This window comes from Cyanistes caeruleus, unplaced genomic scaffold, assembly GCF_971803275.1.
Source record: "Cyanistes caeruleus unplaced genomic scaffold, bCyaCae1.hap1.1 HAP1_SCAFFOLD_233, whole genome shotgun sequence".
NCBI lineage: Eukaryota > Metazoa > Chordata > Aves > Passeriformes > Paridae > Cyanistes > Cyanistes caeruleus.
In genome coordinates this window covers 5,369-25,968 of record NW_028256016.1, presented here as the reverse complement: position 1 = coordinate 25,968, position 20,600 = coordinate 5,369, and the positions used below count along the sequence as shown (strand labels likewise).

The 20,600-nt window shown below is 45.3% G+C and overlaps 1 protein-coding gene across 3 annotated transcripts; it reads right to left on the bottom strand.

Annotated features, from left to right (window-relative positions):
- Positions 1 to 13,195: 13,195 nt before the first annotated feature.
- Positions 13,196 to 20,358, bottom strand: LOC147645538 (uncharacterized). Of its 3 annotated transcripts, XM_086874488.1 has the most exons (16): positions 20,105 to 20,325; positions 19,676 to 19,747; positions 19,516 to 19,587; positions 19,363 to 19,428; positions 18,823 to 18,936; positions 18,097 to 18,168; positions 17,640 to 17,711; positions 17,379 to 17,450; positions 17,122 to 17,193; positions 16,962 to 17,033; positions 16,809 to 16,874; positions 16,246 to 16,359; positions 15,889 to 15,960; positions 15,188 to 15,265; positions 13,997 to 14,162; positions 13,196 to 13,468 (listed from the first exon to the last, which is right to left on the bottom strand). In XM_086874488.1, the coding sequence occupies exons 1-16, from the start codon at positions 20,199 to 20,201 to the stop codon at positions 13,348 to 13,350; spliced, it is 1,398 nt and encodes a 465-aa protein (XP_086730614.1). In that variant the 5' UTR covers positions 20,202 to 20,325; the 3' UTR covers positions 13,196 to 13,347. The 3 variants fall into 3 exon arrangements, with proteins under 3 accessions (XP_086730614.1, XP_086730615.1, XP_086730616.1); XM_086874489.1 differs by lacking the exon at positions 19,363 to 19,428 and having other exon boundaries at positions 20,105 to 20,358; XM_086874490.1 differs by lacking the exon at positions 19,363 to 19,428 and having other exon boundaries at positions 16,267 to 16,359.
- Positions 20,359 to 20,600: the final 242 nt, after the last annotated feature.

Here is a 20,600-nt window from a genome sequence, read left to right as displayed (position 1 = left end):
AAGAAAAATCCCACACAATTCCACAAAATTGCAGAAATCTTCTCAAAACCCCAACAAATTCCAGTCACATCCCATCAAATCCCCACACATATCCACAAAATCTAAGAAAATACCTCAAAATTCTTCATGTCTCCTCAAAATCCCACAACATTCCACAAAACTCCCACAAAATCTTCTCAATATCCTATGAAATTCAAGAAAAATCCCACCAAACTGCAGACAAATCCCACACAACATCATAAATTTCCTCAAAACCCCAGCAAATTCCAGAAACATCCCACCAAATCACCACAAATTTCCACAACATCTAAGAAAAATCCCACAGAATTATTCAAGACTCCACAAAATCCCACAACATTTCAGAAAAAAATCCCACATCATTGCAAAAATCTTCTCAAACCCCAACAAATTCCAGTCACATCCCTCCAAATCCCCACATTTCCGCAAAATCTAAGAAAATACCTCAAAATTCTTCATGTCTTCTCAAAGTCCCACAAAATACCACAAAACACCACAAAATATTCTCATTATCCCATGAAATTCAAGAAAAATTCAAAAAAATTGCAGAAAAATCCCACATAATATCCTACAAATTTTCTGAAAACCACACCAAATTCCTGAAACATCCCACCAAATCACCACTCATTTCCACAAAATCTAAGAAAATACCTCAAAATTCTTCATGTCGCCTCAAAATCCCTCAAAATTCCACAAAATTTTCAGAAAATCTTCTCAATATCCTATGAAATTCAAGAAAAATCCCACCAAATTCCAGAAACATCCCACCAAATCGCCACAAATTTCCACAACATCAAAGAAAAATCCAACCAAATTCTTCAAGACTCCTCAAAATCCCACAAAATACCACAACATTGCAAAAAAATCCCACCAAATTCCAGAAACATCCCACCAAATCACCACAAATTTCCACAACATCTAGAGAAAAATCCCACAAAATTCTTCAAGTCTCCTCAAAATCCCACAACATTTCAGACAAAAATCCCACAACATTGCAGAAACCTTCTCAAAACCCCACCCAATTCCCGACACATCCCACCAAATCCCCACACATTTCCACAAAATCGAAGAAAATACCTCAAAATTCTTCATGTCTCCTCAAAATTCTTCAAAATTCTACAAAACTTCCAGAAAATCTTTTCAATAACCTATGAAATTCAAGAAAAATCCCACCAAACTGCAGACAAATCCCACACAATTTCATAAATTTCCTCAAAACCCCACCAAATTCCAGAAACATCCCACCAAATCGCCAAAAATTTCCACATCATCTAAGAAATATCCCACCAAATCCTTCAAGACTCCCCAAAATCCCACAAAATACCACAACATTGCAAAAAAATCCCACAAAATTCATGAAACATCCCACCAAATCGCCACAAATTTCCACAAAATCTAAGAAAAATCCCACAAATTCTTCAAGTCTCCTCAAAATCCCACAAAATACCAGAAGATAGAAAAAATATCCCACAACGTTCCTGTCACATCCCACCAAATCCCGACAAATTTCCACCAACTAAAAAAAAATCCCACCAAATTCATAACGTCTCCACAAAAACCCACAAAATACCACAACATTGCAAAAAAATCCCACAAAATTGCAGAAAAAACCCACCAAATCACCACAAACTTCCACAAAGTCTCCTCAAAATCCCACAAAATTCTTCAAGTCTCCTCAAAATGCCACAACATTCCAGAATAAAATACCACCAAATTGCAGAAATCTTCTCAAAACCCCACCAAATTCCAGAAACATCCCACGAAATCACCACACATTTCCACAAAATCTAAGAAAATACCTCAAAATTCTTCATGTCTCCTCAAAATCCAACAACATTCCAGAAAAAAATACCACACAATTACATAAATTTTCTGAAAACCCTGCCAAATTCCAGAATAATCTCAAAAAATCCCCTGAATATCCCACAATAATCTAAGAAAAATCCCACACCATTCCACAAAATCACACAAAATTGCAAAAATCTTCTCAAAACCCCAACAAATTCCAATCACATCCCACCAAATCCCTACACATTTCCACAAAATCGAAGAAAATACCTCAAAATTCTTCATGTCTCCTCAAAATTCCACAAAACTCCCACAAAATCTTTTCAATATCCTACCAAATTCAAGAAAAACCCCACCAAACTGCAGACAAATCCCACACAATTTCATAAATTTCCTCAAAACCACACCAAATTCCAGAAACATCCCACCAAATCACCACACATTACCACAACATCTAAGTAAAATCCCACAATATTCCTCAAGTCTCCTCAAAATCCCACAATATTCCAGAAAAAAATCCCACAACATTGCAGAAATATTCTAAAAACCCTACCAAATTCCAGAAACATCTCAAAAAATCTAATGAATATCCCATCATAATCTAAGAAAAATCCCACACAATTCCACAAAATTGCAGAAACCTTCTGAAAACCCCAAAAAATTCCAGTCACATCCCACCAAATCACCACAAATTTCCACAATATCTAGAGAAAAATCCCACAAAATTCTTCAAGTCTCCTCAAAATCCCACAACATTTCAGAAAAAAATCCCACATCATTGCAGAAACCTTCTCAAAACCCCACCCAATTCCAGTCACATCCCACCAAATACCCACACATATCCACAAAATCTAAGAAAAAAACTCAAAATTCTTCATGACTCCTCAGAATCCCAAAAAAATTCCACAAAACTCCCACAAAATCTTTTCAATATCCTAAGAAATTCAAGAAAAAACCCACTGAACTGCAGAAATTTCCTAAATTTCCTCGAAACTCCACCAAATCCCAGAAACATCCCACCAAATCACCACAAATTTCCACAAAATCTAAGAAAAATCCCACAAATTCTTCAAGTCTCCTCCAAAGCCCACAAAATACCAGAACACTGAAAAAATATCCCACAAAGTTCCTGTCACATCCCACCAAATCGCCACAAATTTCCACAACATCTATGAAAAATCCCACAAAATTCTTCAAGTCCCCACAAAATCCCACAAACTTGCAGAATTCTTCTCAAAACCCCACCAAATTCCAGAAACATCCTACAAAATCCCCATGCATTTCCACAAAATCTGAGAAAATACCTCAAAATTCTTCATGTCTCCTCAAAATCCAACAACATTCCAGAAAAAAATACCACACAATTACATAAATTTTCTGAAAACCCTGCCAAATTCCAGAATAATCTCAAAAAATCCCCTGAATATCCCACAATAATCTAAGAAAAATCCCACACCATTCCACAAAATCACACAAAATTTCAAAAATCTTCTCAAAACCCCAAAAAATTCCAATCACATCCCACCAAATCCCTACACATTTCCACAAAATCTAAGAAAATAACTCAAAATTCTTCATGTCGCCTAAAAATCCCTCAAAATTCTACAAAACTCCTACCAAAACCTTCTCAATATCCTATGAAATTCAAGAAAAACCCCACCAAACTGCAGAAAAATCACACATAATTTCCTAAATTTCCTCAAAACCACACCAAATTCCAGAAACATCCCAACAAATCGCCACACATTTCCACAAAATCTAAGAAAAATCCCACAGAATTCTTCAAGACTCCACAATATCCCACAACATTCCAGAAAAAAGTACCACACAATTACCTAAATTTTCTCAAAACCCTGCCAAATTCCAGAAATATCTCAAAAAATCCCCTGAATATCCCACAATAATCTAAGAAAAATCCCACACAATTCCACAAAATTGCAGAAATCTTCTCAAAACCCCACCAAATTCCAGTCACATCCCACCAAATACCCACACATTTCCACAAAATCGAAGAAAATACCTCAAAATTCTTCATGTCTCCTCAAAATCCCTCCAAATCCTGCAAAACTCCCACAAAATCTTTTCAATATCCTATGAAATTCAAGAAAAATCCGCCCAAACTGCAGACAAATCCCACACAATTTCATAAATTTCCTCAAAACCCCACCAAATTCCAGAAACATCCCACCAAATCACCACAAATTTCCACAAAATCTAAGAAAATCCAACCAAATTCTTCAAGTCTCCTCAAACTCCCACAACATTCCAGAAAATAATACCACAACATTGCAGAAATCTTCTCAAAACACTACCAAATTCCAGAAACATCTCAAAAAATCCCCTGGATATCCCACAATCATCTAAGAAAAATCCCACACAATTCCACAAAATTGCAGAAATCTTCTCAAAACCCCAACAAATTCCAGTCACATCCCACCAAATCCTCACACATATCCACAAAATCTAAGAAAATACCTCAAAATTCTTCATGTCTCCTCAAAATCCCTCCAAATCCTGCAAAACTCCCACAAAATCTTTTCAATATCCTACCAAATTCAAGAAAAACCCCACCAAACTGCAGACAAATCCCACACAATTTCATAAATTTCCTCAAAACCCCTCCAAATTCCAGTGACATCCCTCTAAATCGCCTCACATTTCCACAACATCTAAGAAAAATCCCACAAGATTCTTCAAGTCTCCTCAAAATCCAACAACATTCCAGAAAACAGTACCACACAATTAGCTAAATTTTCTCAAAACCCTGCAAATTCCAGAAACATCTCAAAAAATCCCCGACATATCCCACAAAAATCTAAGAAAAATCTCACAAAATTCTTCATGTCTCCTCAAAATCCCACAACATTCCAGAAAAAAATACCACAATATTGCAGAAATCTTCTCAAAACCCCAACAAATTCCAGTCACATCCCTCCAATTCCCCAAGCATTCGCACAAAATCTAAGAAAATACCTCAATATTCTTCATGTTTCTTCAAAATCTCTCAAAATTCCACAAAATACCCAGAAAATCTTCACAATATCCTATGAAATTCAGGAAAAATCCCACCAAATTGCAGAAAACTCCCACACAATTCTGAAATATTGCCAAAACCCCACCAAATTCCAGAAACATCCCACCAAATTGCCGCAAATTTCCACAAAATCTAAGAAAAATTACACAAAATTTTTCAAATCTCTTCAAAGTCCAAAAAATACTACAAAACTTAAAAAAATCTATTCATTATCCTATGAAATTAAAGAAAAATTCAAAAAAATGCAGAAAATTCCCACATAATATCCTACAAATTTTCTGAAAACCGCACTAAATTCCAGAAATATCCCACCAAATCGCCACACATTTCCAGAAAATCTAAGAAAATACCTCAAAATTCTTCATGTCTCCTCAAAATCCCACAACATTCCAGAAAACTCCCACAAAATCTTCTCAATATCCTATGAAATTCAAGAAAAACCTCACCAAATTGCAGACAAATCCCACACAATTTCATAAATTTCCTCAAAACCCCACCAAATTCCACAATCATCCCACCAAATCCCCACAAATTTCCACAAAATCTAAGAAAAATCCCACAAAATTCTTCAAGTCTCCTCAAAATCCCACAACATTCTAGAAAAAAATACCACAACATTGCAGAAATCTTCTCAAAATGCCACCAAATTCCAGAAACATCTCAAAAAATGCCCTGAATATCCCACAATCATCTAAGAAAAATCCCACAAAATTTTTCATGTCTCCGCAAAATACTACAAAATACCACAACATTGGGAAAAATCACACAAAATTCCAGAAACATCCCACCAAATCACCACACATTACCACAACATCTAAGAAAAATCCCACAATATTCTTCAAGTCTCCTCAAAATCCCACAACATTCCAGAAAAAAATCCCACAACATTGCAGAAATATTCTAAAAACCCTACCAAATTCCAGAAACATCTCAAAAAATCCCCTGAATATCCCACAATCATCTAAGAAAAATCCCACACAATTCCACAAAATTGCAGAAACCTTCTCAAAACCCCAACAAATTCCAGTCACATCCCACCAAATCCCCACACATATCCACAAAATCTAAGAAAATACCTCAAAATTCTTCATGTCTCCTCAAAATCCCTCAAAATTCCACAAAACTCCCACAAAATCTTCTCAATATCCTATGAAATTCAAGAAAAATCCCACCAAACTGCAGACAAATCCCACACAACATCATAAATTTCCTCAAAACCCCACCAAATTCCAGAAACATCCCACCAAATCCCCACAAATTTCCACAACATCTAAGAAAAATCCCACAGAATTATTCAAGACTCCACAAAATCCCACAACATTCCAGAAAAAAATCCCACCAAATTCCAAAAATCTTCTCAAAACCCCACCAAATTCCTGTCACATCCCACCAAATCCCCACACATTTCCACAAAATCTAAGAAAAATTCCACAAAACTTTTCAAGTCTTCTCAAAGTCCCACAAAATACCACAAAACACCACAAAATATTCTCATTATCCTATGAAATTCAAGAAAAATTCAAAAAAATTGCAGAAAAATCCCACATAATATCTTATAAATTTTCTGAAAACCGCACCAAATTCCTGAAACATCCCACCAAATCACCACTCATTTCCACAAAATCTAAGAAAATACCTCAAAATTCTTCATGTCTCCTCAAAATTCCACAAAACTCACACAAAATCTTTTCAATATCCTACCAAATTCAAGAAAAACCCCACCAAACTGCAGACAAATCCCACATAATTTCCTAAATTTCCTCAAAACCCCACCAAATTCCAGTGACATCCCTCAAAATCGCCACACATTTCCACAAAATCTAAGAAAAATCCCACAAAATTGTTCAAGTCTCCTCAAAATCCCACAACATTTAAGAAAACTCGCACAAAATCTTCTCAATATCCTATGAAATTCAAGAAAAATCCCATAAAACTGCAGACAAATCCCACACAATTGCATAAATTTCCTCAAAACCCCACCAAATTCCACAATCATCCCACCAAATCCCCACACATTTCCACAAAATCTAAGAAAATACCCCAAAATTCTTCATGTCGCCTCAAAATCCCTCAAAATTCCACTAAACTCCCAGAAAATCTTCTCAATAGGCTAAGAAATTCAGGAAAAACCTCACCTAATTGCAGAAAAATCCCACACAATATCCTACAAATTTTCTCAAAACCCCACCAAATTCCTGTCACATCCCACCAAATCCCCACACATTTCCACGAAATCTAAGAAAAATTCCACAAAACTTTTCAAGTCTTCTCAAAGTCCCACAAAATACCACAAAACACCACAAAATATTCTCATTATCCCATGAAATTCAAGAAAAATTCAAAAAAATTGCAGAAAAATCCCACATAATATCCTACAAATTTTCTGAAAACCGCACCAAATTCCTGAAACATCCCACCAAATCACCACTCATTTCCACAAAATCTAAGAAAATACCTCAAAATTCTTCATGTCTCCTCAAAACCCCTCAAAATTCCACTAAACTCCCAGAAAATCTTCTCAATATCCTATGAAATTCAAGAAAAATCCCACCAAACTGCAGAAACATCCCACCAAATCGCCACAAATTTCCACAACATCTAAGAAATATCCCACCAAATGCTTGAAGACTCCTCAAAATCCCACAAAATACCACAACATTGCAAAAAAATCCCACAAAATTTTCAGAAACATCCCACCAAATAACCACAAATTTCCACAACATCTAGAGAAAAATACCACAAAATTCTTAAAGTCTCCACAAAATCCCACAACATTCCAGAAAAAAAATCCCACCAAATTCCAAAAATCTTCTCAAACCCCAACAAATTCCAGTCACATCCCTCCAAATCCCCACATTTCCGCAAAATCTAAGAAAATACCTCAAAATTCTTCATGTCTTCTCAAAGTCCCACAAAATACCACAAAACACCACAAAATATTCTCATTATCCCATGAAATTCAAGAAAAATTCAAAAAAATTGCAGAAAAATCCCACATAATATCCTACAAATTTTCTGAAAACCGCACCAAATTCCTGAAACATCCCACCAAATCACCACTCATTTCCACAAAATCTAAGAAAATACCTCAAAATTCTTCATGTCGCCTCAAAATCCCTCAAAATTCCACAAATTTCCCAGAAAATCTTCTCAATATCCTATGAAATTCAAGAAAAATCCCACCAAATTACAGAAACATCCCACCAAATCGCCACAAATTTCCACAACATCAAAGAAAAATCCAACCAAATTCTTCAAGACTCCTCAAAATCCCACAAAATACCACAACATTGCAAAAAAATCCCACAAAATTCCAGAAACATCCCACCAAATCACCACAAATTTCCACAACATCTAGAGAAAAATCCCACAAAATTCTTCAAGTCTCCTCAAAATCCTACAACATTTCAGACAAAAATCCCACAACATTGCAGAAACCTTCTCAAAACCCCACCCAATTCCCGACACATCCCACCAAATCCCCAAACATTTCCACAAAATCTAAGAAAATAGCTCAAAATTCTTCATGACTCCTCAAAATCCTTCAAAATTCTACAAAACTCTCGGAAAATCTTTTCAATATCCTACCAAATTCAAGAAAAATCCCACCAAACTGCATACAAATCCCACACAATTTCCTAAATTTCCTCAAAACCCCAACAAATTCCAGAAACATCCCACAAAATCACCACACATTACCACAACATCTAAGAAAAATCCCACAAAATTCTTCAAGTCTCCTCAAAATCCCACAACATTCCAGAAAAAAATACCACAACATTGCAGAAATGTTCTAAAAACCCTACCAAATTCCAGAAACATCTCAAAAAATCCCCTGGATATCCCACAATCATCTAAGAAAAATCCCACACAATTCCACAAAATTGCAGAAATCTTCTCAAAACCCCAACAAATTCCAGTCACATCCCACCAAATACCCACACATATCCACAAAATCTAAGAAAATACCTCAAAATTCTTCATGTCTCCTCAAAATCCCACAACATTCCAGAAAACTCCCACAAAATCTTCTCAATATCCTATGAAATTCAAGAAAAATCCCACCAAACTGCAGACAAATCCCACACAATTTCATAAATTTCCTCAAAACCTCACCAAATTCCAGAAACATCCCACCAAATTGCCTCAAATTTCCACATCTAAGAAAAAGCCCACAAAATTATTCTAGTCTCCTCAAAATTATATAAAAATTCCAGAAAACCTTACAAAATTCCACAAAACTCCCACAATATCTTCTCAATATCCGACAAAATTCAAGAAAAATCCCACCAAATTCAAGAAAAATCCCACACGATTCCCTGAATTTCCTCAAAACCACAACAAAGTCCAGAAAGATCCCACCAAATCTCCACAAAATTCCAAGATAGGTTAGAAAAATCCCTCATAATTCTTCAAGTCCCTACAAAATCCTACCAATCTGCAGAAAAATCCCACACAATTCCCTAAATTCCCTCAAAACCCCACCAAATTCCAGAAACATCCCATAAAATCTCCACAAATTTACCCAAAATTGCAGAAAAATCCCACAAAATTGCTGAAATCTTCTCAAAACCCTACCAAATTTCAGAAACATTTCCAAAAATCCCCTGAATATCCAAAAAATCTAAGAAAAATCCCCTAAAATTCTCAGAAAATCCCACCAAATTGCAGAAATCTTCTCAAAACCCCAACAAATTCCAGTCACATCCCACCAAATCCCCACACATTTCCACAAACTCTAAGAAAAATACCTCAAAATTCTTCATGTCTCTTCAAAATCCCTCAACATTCCAGAAAACTACCACAAAATCTCCTCAATATCCTGCAAAATTCAAGAAAAATCCCACAAAATTGCAGAAAAATCCCACACAAATCATTAAATGTTCTCAAAACCCTACCAAATTCCAGAAATATCCCACCAAATCTCCACAAAATTCCATAGAATCAAAGAAAAATCCCTCACAATTCTCTAAGTTCCCACAAAATCCCACAAAATTCCAGGAAAAAATCCAATAAAATTGCAGAAATTTTCCCCAAAGCCAAACAAATTCCAGAAACATCCCACAAAACCCCCACAAATTTCCACAAAATCTAAGAAATTACCTCAAAATCCTTCATGTCTGCTAAAAATCCCTCAAAATCCCAGAAAACTCCCACAAAATGTCCTCAATATCCTATAAAATTCAAGAAAAATCCCACAAAATTCCAGAAAATTCTACAACGGTACAAATAAATCCGAAAAATTCCAGAAACATCCCACCAAATCCTCACAAAATACCACAAAATCTAAGAAAAATCCCACAATTTGGAGCACAGGGACTCCAGAACCTGAGCACGGCTGCTTTGCTGTGCAGGCAAGGAAGGGCTTGGGCTGCTCCACTCCCCTGCTTTGCTTTGGGATCACCATGATTTTGGGGGACAGTGCAGGGGGAAAGGGAGAAAGCATGGGCTTCCCTCACCCATGGGTGGGTTTTTCCCCTAGAATGTAGGGTTTGGGCCTTCCTCAAGCTCCTGACAGACATAAGATTTTTTACCATTTTTCTTGTTTCCCCTTTTTGTCTGTGACCTATTTTCATTAATTTGTTGTTTGTTTCTCTAAAGGAAGCGTTCCAGGTGGGGTCCAGTCTGGATCAGGAAGTGCTTGGGACCAGCTGTGGCGTGGATGGGCCGTGCCCTTGGAGAAGACTGAGGACATCGTTTGGGACCAGCTTTTCTTGTGGCAGCGGATGGTGTGAGGTGGGTCCTCATCTCCTTGGCATGAGTGGGACAAGAGCTTTTGGGAGATGGCAGCGGGCACAGGAGCATCCCGCTCTGGGCAGCTGCTGAGGGGCTGGATCTGCCGTGGCTGGCTGCAGGCTGGGCACATGTCCTGCCCTCCTGCTCTGCTCCCCAAGGCAGCAGTGATGGGCAGCTTTGGGCCCAGCTCTGAGCACGGCCAGCATGGCCTGGGCACCGCGGCTGGCTGGGACAAGGGGACAGGAGCCTTCAGCTGACGGGCGGTTTCTGCTTTCTCTCCTTGCAGCCGGGCTCTGCGGATGCTGAGGCTGCTCTGGGCTCTGCCAGGGCTCTGCTGGGCTCAGCACCGGGCCGGGATCAGCCAAAGAAGAAACGCTGTGACCTGCAGCAGAGACCTGAGCATTTTGGCAATGCAGCTCAAGTCTGCAGAGTGTCCACCTCCAAGGGAAAACATGACACCCCCCAAAAATTAAACTTGTTCCATAACTTCTGAAATGAAATCCATCTGGGATGACCCCAAATGACATTTTTCATCTTGCTCAAGCTGTAGCTCAGCCCTTCTCTGAACAGTTCTGTCCCCACACCTGCCTTTTACTTCACAACTGCTCCCTCCTTTCCCCCAGTGAGTTCCCAGCCCATCACAGTCTCCATCACACTGCAGCCTTCCTTGATGCCCCTCACCACGAGGAAGGCCAAGCCCCAGTCTCAGGGACTCATCCTGTCACTGGCTGAAGAACAGCAATGTTTCAGAAGTCTGGTGGGAGTTTAGTGTCTTTCAGAGCTGCTCTCCAGCCCTCAGGTCTCCTCACTGCTGAGTTCCCACTCCCTTTTCCTCATCCATCAGGATGATCTCTGTGAATCCCCTTGTGATAAATGGAAATTATTTGTGCTAACTAAATTGTAACTGTTTGGAAAGTTATTATTAGAAGCAATCAGGGGAATTGGTGTTACAAGCAGATGTAAAATTTAAAATGTTACATTTTTAAAAATGTTAAATGTCAAATGTCAAATTTAAAAATGTTACATGTCAAAATTAAGATAGATTATGTAGTTCTGGGATAAGTAATGTCCCAAGAGAAAATTGACCATGAGATGGACAAAGTTGGAATGACTTTAGGCATAGGGCCTGAAAATTATGAAATGTAAGACTAATTAGTGGAACACAATGCTTACTTGCATAACACAACACTTAGTAAGCATGCACAGCCTTTAAAGTTATCCAGAGGACAACGAGGATGAGTGTAAGCCTTCATCCAAAAGACCACCAAAAGAAGACTGAAGACCCCCTAGCAACAAATGAAGCATGCACCATGACGAATAGTGACGTAAAGTCAAAGAATCAGAAATATGAGAAAACTTAAGAGAAACATTAATGAATATTATAAGCATACAGTATATGAGTTTTGTTTGAATTGCTTTGTTTTGTATGTGAGGTGGGGTGAGAAGTCCTCTCTGTAGCCCGGTCAGTTTTGCTTATGCTTTAATCATACTTAATTACTGGCAAACTATATTCACACACATACATACATACATACATACATATATATATATATATGAAGATATTCACTAAATTGTACTCTTTTACTAAATTGTATTCCTTTTATACCAAATTGCTATTCAAATTACTAAATTGAATTCTTTTACTAAATTTTATTCTTGTATTCAATTCACTAAATTGTATAATTTTTTCCCTTGTTATTTAATTGCTATTAACTCAGTCGATCTAGTTGTCTGATTTTAATTTCATTTACAACAGCACCAAGAAGAAAAGGGGCTTACTGAGAGCAAGCAAACTTAATCCTCTGCCAGGACACAAATTTAGAGGGCAAAAAATTAAAAAAACCCACAGCATCAGCCACACTTCTTAGTGAGAAGGGTTGGAACTCTCTGCCCTCAACACTTCCCCTGCAGGTTTACAAAGGGAACTGGGATCTAAGCTGTGCCCTCTGAACCAACAGAGCCAGCCTCCCTTCAGGGTGAGAAGCCACGGCCTCAGTTATAGCCCTGGGTGCCTCCTGTGCCCCAGAGAATGGCTGTGGTTGTAAATGTGTGTTTGGCTGCAGCACAGGGCCAGGGTGAAGCTCGGCAGCCTCATCAGAGCCCACGGCCCCGTGGCCCTTCCCTGCTGTGGCCCTCACCTGGCCCGGCCCGGCCCGGCCCGAGCAGCCCGGACTGGCCTCAAGGGATGGGCTCTGCCTGCCCGCTGTGCCCACAGGCCAGGCCCCAGGGCTCACAAGAGGCTTCCTCCCAGCTTTGCAAAACCTCAGCCAAGAGTGTCCCCTTTGCTGTGCTGAGAAGAGTAAAAAACCCTCTCAATTTAACCCTGCTGCACTCCTCATGAGGGATCCCTGCACACCTCAGGAGAGAGCCCAAATTTTCCCTGTGTGTCTCATGAGGTGCAGGCCCAGGTGATGCCACTGAAGGAAATGTGCCCTCACAGCCCAGGGACGCTCAGCATGGGCTCCCCCAGCCCCTCAGGGCCCCACCGCTGGTCACTGCAGCCCCTGCCTGGCTCCTGCCTGCCCACACTGTGGGCACCCCCGGCTGTTCCTGGACATGGAGCTCAGACAGGGCTGGTGAAGTGTGGGCTCTGCTGGTGGTACCAGCCGGACACTGGGGTGAGAGCTCCATCTCTTTATTAGAACAAAAAGCATGGGCCAACCCCTGCTCTGGTGCACAGGGGCTGCCCAGTTTCAGTCCTGGCAGGGACCAGGGCCAGGGGGCTCAGGGGCAGAGGGTCTCGCATGGGAGGTGGGGGTCTTGGGATGCCCTCAAGATGGGGATGCAGATGTAGCTTGGCACATGGGGACAGATGTGAAGAGCGGGGATGACAGATGCAGCTTCTCAGTGACCAAAGTCTTTCGCCAGTCTTCTGAAGATGCAGAGGTGCTCCTGTGGAGAGAAGAGGTGGCTGAGGCCCCCAGCTGCTGCTGGCACACAGAGACCCTCCTGCACAGCAGGGCCCAGAGCTGCCAAGGCTCCCCAGCACGGCTGGAGCTGCTGGCACAGCTGGCCCAGCTGGACAGCTGCCCCTCAAGGCCCTGGCGAGCAGGGGATGGCTCTGGGCAGGGTCCCTGGCCAGGAGCGGGCCCCAGAGCACCTCTGCCTTTCAAGGGCAATCTCGTCCCCGCTCTTTCTCCTGCCCACCTTGCTTTGCCTCTGCCCTCTGCTCCTGGGGCTGCTCTTGGCCAGGCAGCCTCAGTGGCAGCCAGCACTGGCTGCAGCCCCAGCGGGCTCCCCAGGACAAGGCCCAGCAATTAAGAGGCCAATGAAAGCCCTGGGCGGCAGCAGAACTCTCAGCAGAGTTATTTGGGCAGCCAAGGACTAGCCACAAGTCCACAGCAGCCTCACTAGGAATGTTTCCTGGCTATGAGCAGCTTTCAAGAAGCTGTTTGAGGCCGAGATCAGCAAAACACTCACCGTTTTGTCTTCCAGCAATACCAGATTCCGGCACAGCACACCATCAGGAAAAGTGCTCCACCAGCCACAATGGCCATTAACTTAATCAAACCATGTGTTCCCTGGTAGAAAACTCTTCTCATGCTTTCCCAGATATTCTGAGCATGTGCTGTGGTGCCAGCTGCATCTGTGGGGGCAATGGGCAGCGTGAGCCTGTGCTGTGCTCCACTGCTGATCTGGCAGCACGCTGGATAAGGCCAGGACATTCTCTGTTTCCCCCAGAGCTGGGGCCTGCAGGCACCTTGCCACCCCTTGACACAAGACTGCTCAACCCCCTGAGCTTGAATGCACAATTTCTCTGTGCTGTGCTGGTCTTCTCCAGGCAATACTTGTCAAAGACATGGATAAGGATCAGGAAAATTCCTAGGGTTTTGGAAATGCTCCAGGGCCACCCCTCTTCCAAACAGACCCTAAACCTGAACTAGCCCAAGACTGGAAATTTTCAGGGGATCTCAGGGTGTGCATGGCCTGTGCTGCAGTTTGGGCTCCCTGTCAGCTGATGCCAAATGCCTTCCTGCAGAGGCTGGGGAGAAGCTGCAGCCAGGCCAGGCTGGGAAACAGCCCTGCAGGCCATGAAAGCAGCAGTGGGGCAGTGAGGCTGACATGGATCCCTTCCTGCTGTGCCAGGCATGGTGTGTCCAGATGTGCAGAGAAAGCCCCCGGCTGCTGAGTCTCAGGAGAAGGCTGAGGGACATGGACCCACCACAGTGTCCCTCCAGATCATTCAGAATTATGTGCAGATATTTGAGTTCCCCCATTGCTACATTACTATCTCCTATAGGTTTGTTCTTCTTCCTCAGGGGAACATAATATAAGGTATTTCCATTTCAGATGAATGGATCCCACAGAACCAGTGCTCAGCCTGTGGGGTCAGCAGGGACACACCACACCCCTGTGATGGGAGCTGGGCTTGCTTGCAGAATCCAGCTCAGGAGCTGGGAAAGTCCTCCCTGCAGACACACCTGTGACTCAACAGCCACAGAAGCTTCTCTCATCTCTGCTGTACAGGCAGCACTGAGCCACAGGAGCAGTGAGGGGATCACACAGGACGAGGGCACACACGTGCATGGCTCTGTCCTGGCACCTGCAGCGATGCCGCCCTGGACAAGCCTTGAGCTGGCAGCTCTCCCAGGGGGAAAGGCCTTCACTTACCCTCATAATCTTCCTCATCATCAGGCTCAGTAACTGATATGGACGGGGAATCCAGATCATCCTCATCATCAGGTTCATCTGCAAAGAAAGGCAGGACAGAACTGCTCCTGTGACACTGCTGAAGATTCTTCTTCAGGCCAGAGTGGCAGTGAGTGCACCTGGGTGATTGGTGCCCTCCAAGGCACTCCCTAATCTCCACCTTCCACTCAGTAGCAGGAGCAGGGGGACCACGTGCCTGCAGTGGCCTCACACTGGGATGGAAGGAGCCCCTTGCATGGCAGTCAGGGGAGAAAGGACTCCCTGGAGCTGCCAGCAGCTCTGAACTGAGCCCCAGGCAGGGCCAGGGCTTGGCAGCTGGAGCAGGAGCATCTCAGGTTCCCTGGGGCCAGAAAGAAGCCACACACGGCACAGCCCTGGAGCACAGCCCTGGGCCTGGCCCTTCCCTCTCTGCTCTTTTCCATGGCTGCACAGAGCACACGGAAGGAGACACTGGCATTGCACAGTGGAAGAAGATTGACAGCTAAATGCTCCTTCCTCCCACTGACAGCAATGCTGTGGGATCACTCAGGGCTCCAGAAGAGAGCAGGGCAAGGTTTCCAGAATCCATCAACCTTCAGACTCTCAAGGGAAATGGCACGTGAGTGAGCTCTTGCCACCTTGACACTGATTGTTCTGTGCAGAAAGGGACATTGAAAACTTGCCTCCAACATTCTCCATGGATCTCAAACCATTATGTGCCAGGGCTTTCAGGTACTCCATGTCACGATCCCAACCTAGAAGGGAGCACAGATCAGAACCATTCCATGGTGTGCTGGGACCCCCTTCTGCCTTAGGGAACTGGGCACTGCAAGGGGGTCAGGTAAGGCCATGGGAGCCAGATGTCAATGGACATGGCCAAAGCTGCAGAGTGGCCTGGGGAAAGCACTGGACTGGCTCTGGACATTCTCAACACCTTTTCCATGCTCTGTGCAAAATCCCTGAAAGGCAGGTACTGCCAAGGAGCAGAGATTTACAGCTCAAGCCTCAGCAGGGCTCAGGCCCAGGGGCACAGCAATTACCTCCTGGGACTGTGACTGTGCCTGGCATGGCCTCCCTTCCTGCAGCAGAGGCTGCCCATGAGCCACTGCTTCCTCCGGGAAACGCCGCCTTCAGCACAGCCTTTGGGTTCAACTCTGGAGAAAGGAAGAGCCACAGCTGGATCAGATAGAACCATTCCCCATTGAGGAGATGGCATGTTCAAAAGGCAGTATTTGTCAAAGTCATGGATAAGGATCAGGAGAAAGGCCAGGTTATTGGGGCTGGCCAGGGCCCTCCCTCCTCCAAACAGCCCCTACACCTGATCTAGCCCGAGACTGGGAAATTGCAGGGGATCTCAAGGTGTTCATGGCCCATGGTGCAGTTTGGGCTCCCTGTCAGCTGATGCCAAATGCCTTCCTGCTGAGGCTGGGGAGAAGCTGCAGCCAGGCCAGGCTGGGAAACAGCCCTGCAGGGCATGAACACATGCAGGGCAGTGAGGCTGCCATGGATCCCTTCCTGCTGTGCTGGGCATGGTGTGTCCAGATGTGCAGAGAAAGCCCCCGGCTGCTGAGTGTCAGGAGAAGGCTGAGGGACATGGACCCACCACGGCGTCTCTCCAGATCACTCAGCCTCTTGTCTCCTGTAGGTTTGTTCTCCCCTCTAGGAGGACCTTAACAGAAAGCATTTCCATTTCAGATGAATGGATCCCACAGAACCAGGGCTCAGCCTGTGGGATCAGCAGGGACACACCACTCACCCCTGTGATGGGAGCTGGGCTTGCGTGCAGCAACCAGAAAAGGAGCTTGAAATGTCCTCGCTGCAGACACACCTGTAACTCAACAGCCACAGCAGCTTCTGTCACCTGCTTCCTGCCAGGGTGTCAGTGTTTATTCCTTGTTGGGACAGTGAGAACGTACCTGCATGGGGCTCCAGAGGCAGAAAATCTTCATGAAGCCAAGCTGCTGGAGAAGCCTTCCTACCACCCTCATCTGGAAGGGAGCACAGATCAGAACCATTCCATGTTGTGCTGGGACCCCCTTCTGCCTTAGGGAACTGGGCACTGCTAGGGGGTCAGGTAAGGGAGGACCTTAGAGCAAAATAATTCCATTTCACAGGAATGGATCCCAGAATGCCAATGCTCAGCCTGTGGGGTCAGCAGGGACACACCACTCACCCCTGTGATGGGAGCCAGGCTTGTGTGCAGCAACCAACCCAGGAGCTGGGAAAGTCCTCCCTGCAGACACACCTGTAACTCAACAGCCACAGAAGCTTCTGTCATCTCTTCTGATCTGAACAGGCAGCACTGAGCCGTGGGGAGCAGTGAGGGGATTTCACAGGGCGAGGGCACACACGTGCATAGCTCTGTCCTGACACCTGCAGTGATGCTGCCCTGGCCGAGCTTTGGGCTCTCCCAGGGGGAAAGGCCTTCACCTACCCTCACCATCTTCCAGAGCATTCGTCCTGGGTGTGGGTTGAGAAGCTGCATCACCTGCACCAAGAGGCTTGGCTGCAAAGAAAGGCAGGACATATCAGCTCCCATGGCACTGTAGGAGGATCCTCAGGCTCTCTGGGGCCAGTAAAGGAACTGTGCAAGACACAGCCCCGGGACACAGCCCTGGGCCCGGCCCCTTCCCTCTCTGATCTTCTCTATGGCTGCACAGCACACAGGGAAGGAGACACTGGCATTGCACATGGGAAGAAGACTGATGCCTAAATTCACCTTCCTCACACTGACAGTGACCTGTGGGATCCCTCAGGGTTCTAGAAGGGAGCAGGGCGAGGTTTCCAGAACCCAACAAGCCTGAGATTATTTTAAGAGATATGGCACATGAGTGAGCTCTTGCCACCTTGTCATTTTGTGTTCTGTCAGTAAAGGGAATAGAAGAACTTGCCTCCAGCATTCTCCAAGATATTCAAAGTATCATTCAGTAGCACTTCCAAATAATTGAGGTTGAGTTCCAAATCTAGAAGGGAGCACAGATCAGAACAGTTTCCATGGTGTGCTGAGATCCCCTTCTACCTTAGGGAACCGGGCAGTGCAAGGGAGTCGTGCTAAGGCTGTGGGTGCCAGATGTCAGTGGACATGGCCACAGCTGCAGAGGGGCCTGGGGGCTCTGGGCTGGCTCCTGGTCACTCTCCACCCTCTTTGCAGGCCCTGTGCAGCATCCCTGGGAGAGGTGGCTGGAGCAGCCCAGGCCCCACTGGGGCCCTCTCTCTGCCACAGCTGAAAGAATTGTAAAAGCAATGGGGAAGAACTACAGCAGGCAGTGCCACAACTGTCCCTCAGGCCCTCCCTCCCTCCTGCCCACGTTCTGCTGGGACAGCTCTCCCATCCCATAGGGACTGGGCCAGGCTCTTTCAGGATACAGTGGAGCCTTGCCCTCCCCCTCTGCCTATTCCCCACCATGGGCACCCCTTTGCAGCTGCTGCCAGGTTTTGGGACCTGTCTCCCATGGAGGGACCCCAGCAGGACTGCTCAGTAGCCGAGTGCCCTGAGCCTGCTGGGGATAATTCCACTGGGCTGTGCTGGTCTTGTCCGGGCTGTGCCTGCACTGCCAAGCAGCAGAGATGGCAGCTCAAGCCTCAGCAGGGCTCAGGCCCAGGGGCACAGCAATTACCTCCTGGGACTGTGACTGTGCCTGGCATGGCCTCCCTTCCTGCAGCAGAGGCTGCCCATGGGCCACTGCTTCCTCCGGGAAACGCTGCCTTCAGCACAGCCTCTCCTTCCGTCTCTGGAGAAAGGAAGAGGGATACATGCATCAGGTGGGGCTGTTTGTTCCCCAACATGAAGGTGGCGTCTTCAGGAGGCAATAGTTGTCAAAGATATGGATAAGTTTCAGGAAGGCATCCAAACTTTGGAGCCAGGCCAGCCACATCTACCACAAGACTGGGAAATTGCAGGGGATTTCAGGGTGTGCATGGCCCGTGCTGCAGTTTGGGCTCCCTGTCAGCTGATGCCAAATGCCTTCCTGCAGAGGCTGGGGAGAAGCTGCAGCCAGGCCAGGCTGGGAAACAGCCCTGCAGGCTGTGAAAGCAGCAGAGGGGCAGTGAGGCTGACATGGATCCCTTCCTGCTGTGCCGGGCACGGCGTGTCCAGATGTGCAGAGAAAGCCCCTGGCTGCTGAGTGTCAGGAGAAGGCTGAGGGACATGGACCCACCACGGCGTCTCTCCAGATCACTCAGCCTCTTGTCTCCTGTAGGTTTGTTCTCCCCTCTAGGAGGACCTTAACAGAAAGTATTTCCATTTCAGATGAATGGATCCCACAGAACCAGGGCTCAGCCTGTGGGATCAGCAGGGACACACCACTCACCCTTGTGATGGGAGCTGGGCTTGCGTGCAGCAACCAGAAAAGGAGCTTGAAACATCCTCACTGCAGACACACCTGTAACTCAACAGCCACAGCAGCTTCTGTCACCTGGTTCCTGCCAGGGTGTCAGTGTTTATTCCTTGTAGGGACAGTGAGAACGTACCTGCATGGGGCTCCAGAGGCAGAAAATCTTCATGAAGCCAAGCTGCTGGAGAAGCCTTCCTACCACCCTTGTCTAGAAGGGAGCACAGATCAGAACCATTCCATGGTGTGCTGGGACCCCCTTCTGCCTTAGGGAACTGGGCACTGCAAGGGGGTCAGGTAAGGCTGTTGGGAGCCAGATGTCAATGGACATGGCCAAAGCTGCAGAGGGGCCTGGGGAGCTCTGGGCTGGCTCTGGTCACTCTCCACCCTCTTTGCAGGCCCTGTGCAACATCCCTGGAGGGGCAGTGGGACCAGCCCAGGGCCCCTGAGGCCTCTGTCCCTCCCACAGAGAAAACCCTCCCTAAAGCCCTGGGGAAAACCATCCCCAACACTTCCCAGGGAGAAGGGAGCACTGTCCCGGGAAAGGGGACCGAGTCTGCCGGCTCACCTGCTCGCCCTGCTCGCCACGGAGCAGCCTGGGCAGCCCTGTCAGGCAGGGCCACTGCCAGGAGGAGCAGGAGGAGGAGGTGCAGAGCAAAGGCCATGGTGCCTTGCCCACTGCCAGTCCTGCAGCTCTTGCTGCCACCACTGTCCTGACACCGCTGTCCCAATGTCAGCACCGCTGCTGCCGCCGCCGCTGCTGCCACAACAGTCGTGGTCAAGGACTGACTGCTCGGTCCTTGTGGTGCTGGGCAACCACGGGGCTCTGGGACCTCTGTGACCTCAGAGCCTGCTGTCACCTCAGCCTGCTGTCACCCCAGAGCCTTCTGTGACCTCATGGCCTTAGATGTCTGCCCCAAGTGTACTCCCATCTGTACTAGAGGACTGCTCTGACTGTGAATCTTTGACTTCATCAAAGGGTCATTGCTAAACAAAACCTTGGTTTTGCCTGCTGACATTGCTGGACAGGCAGTGTCCCAGGAGATGCTCTTGATGGTTGCCTC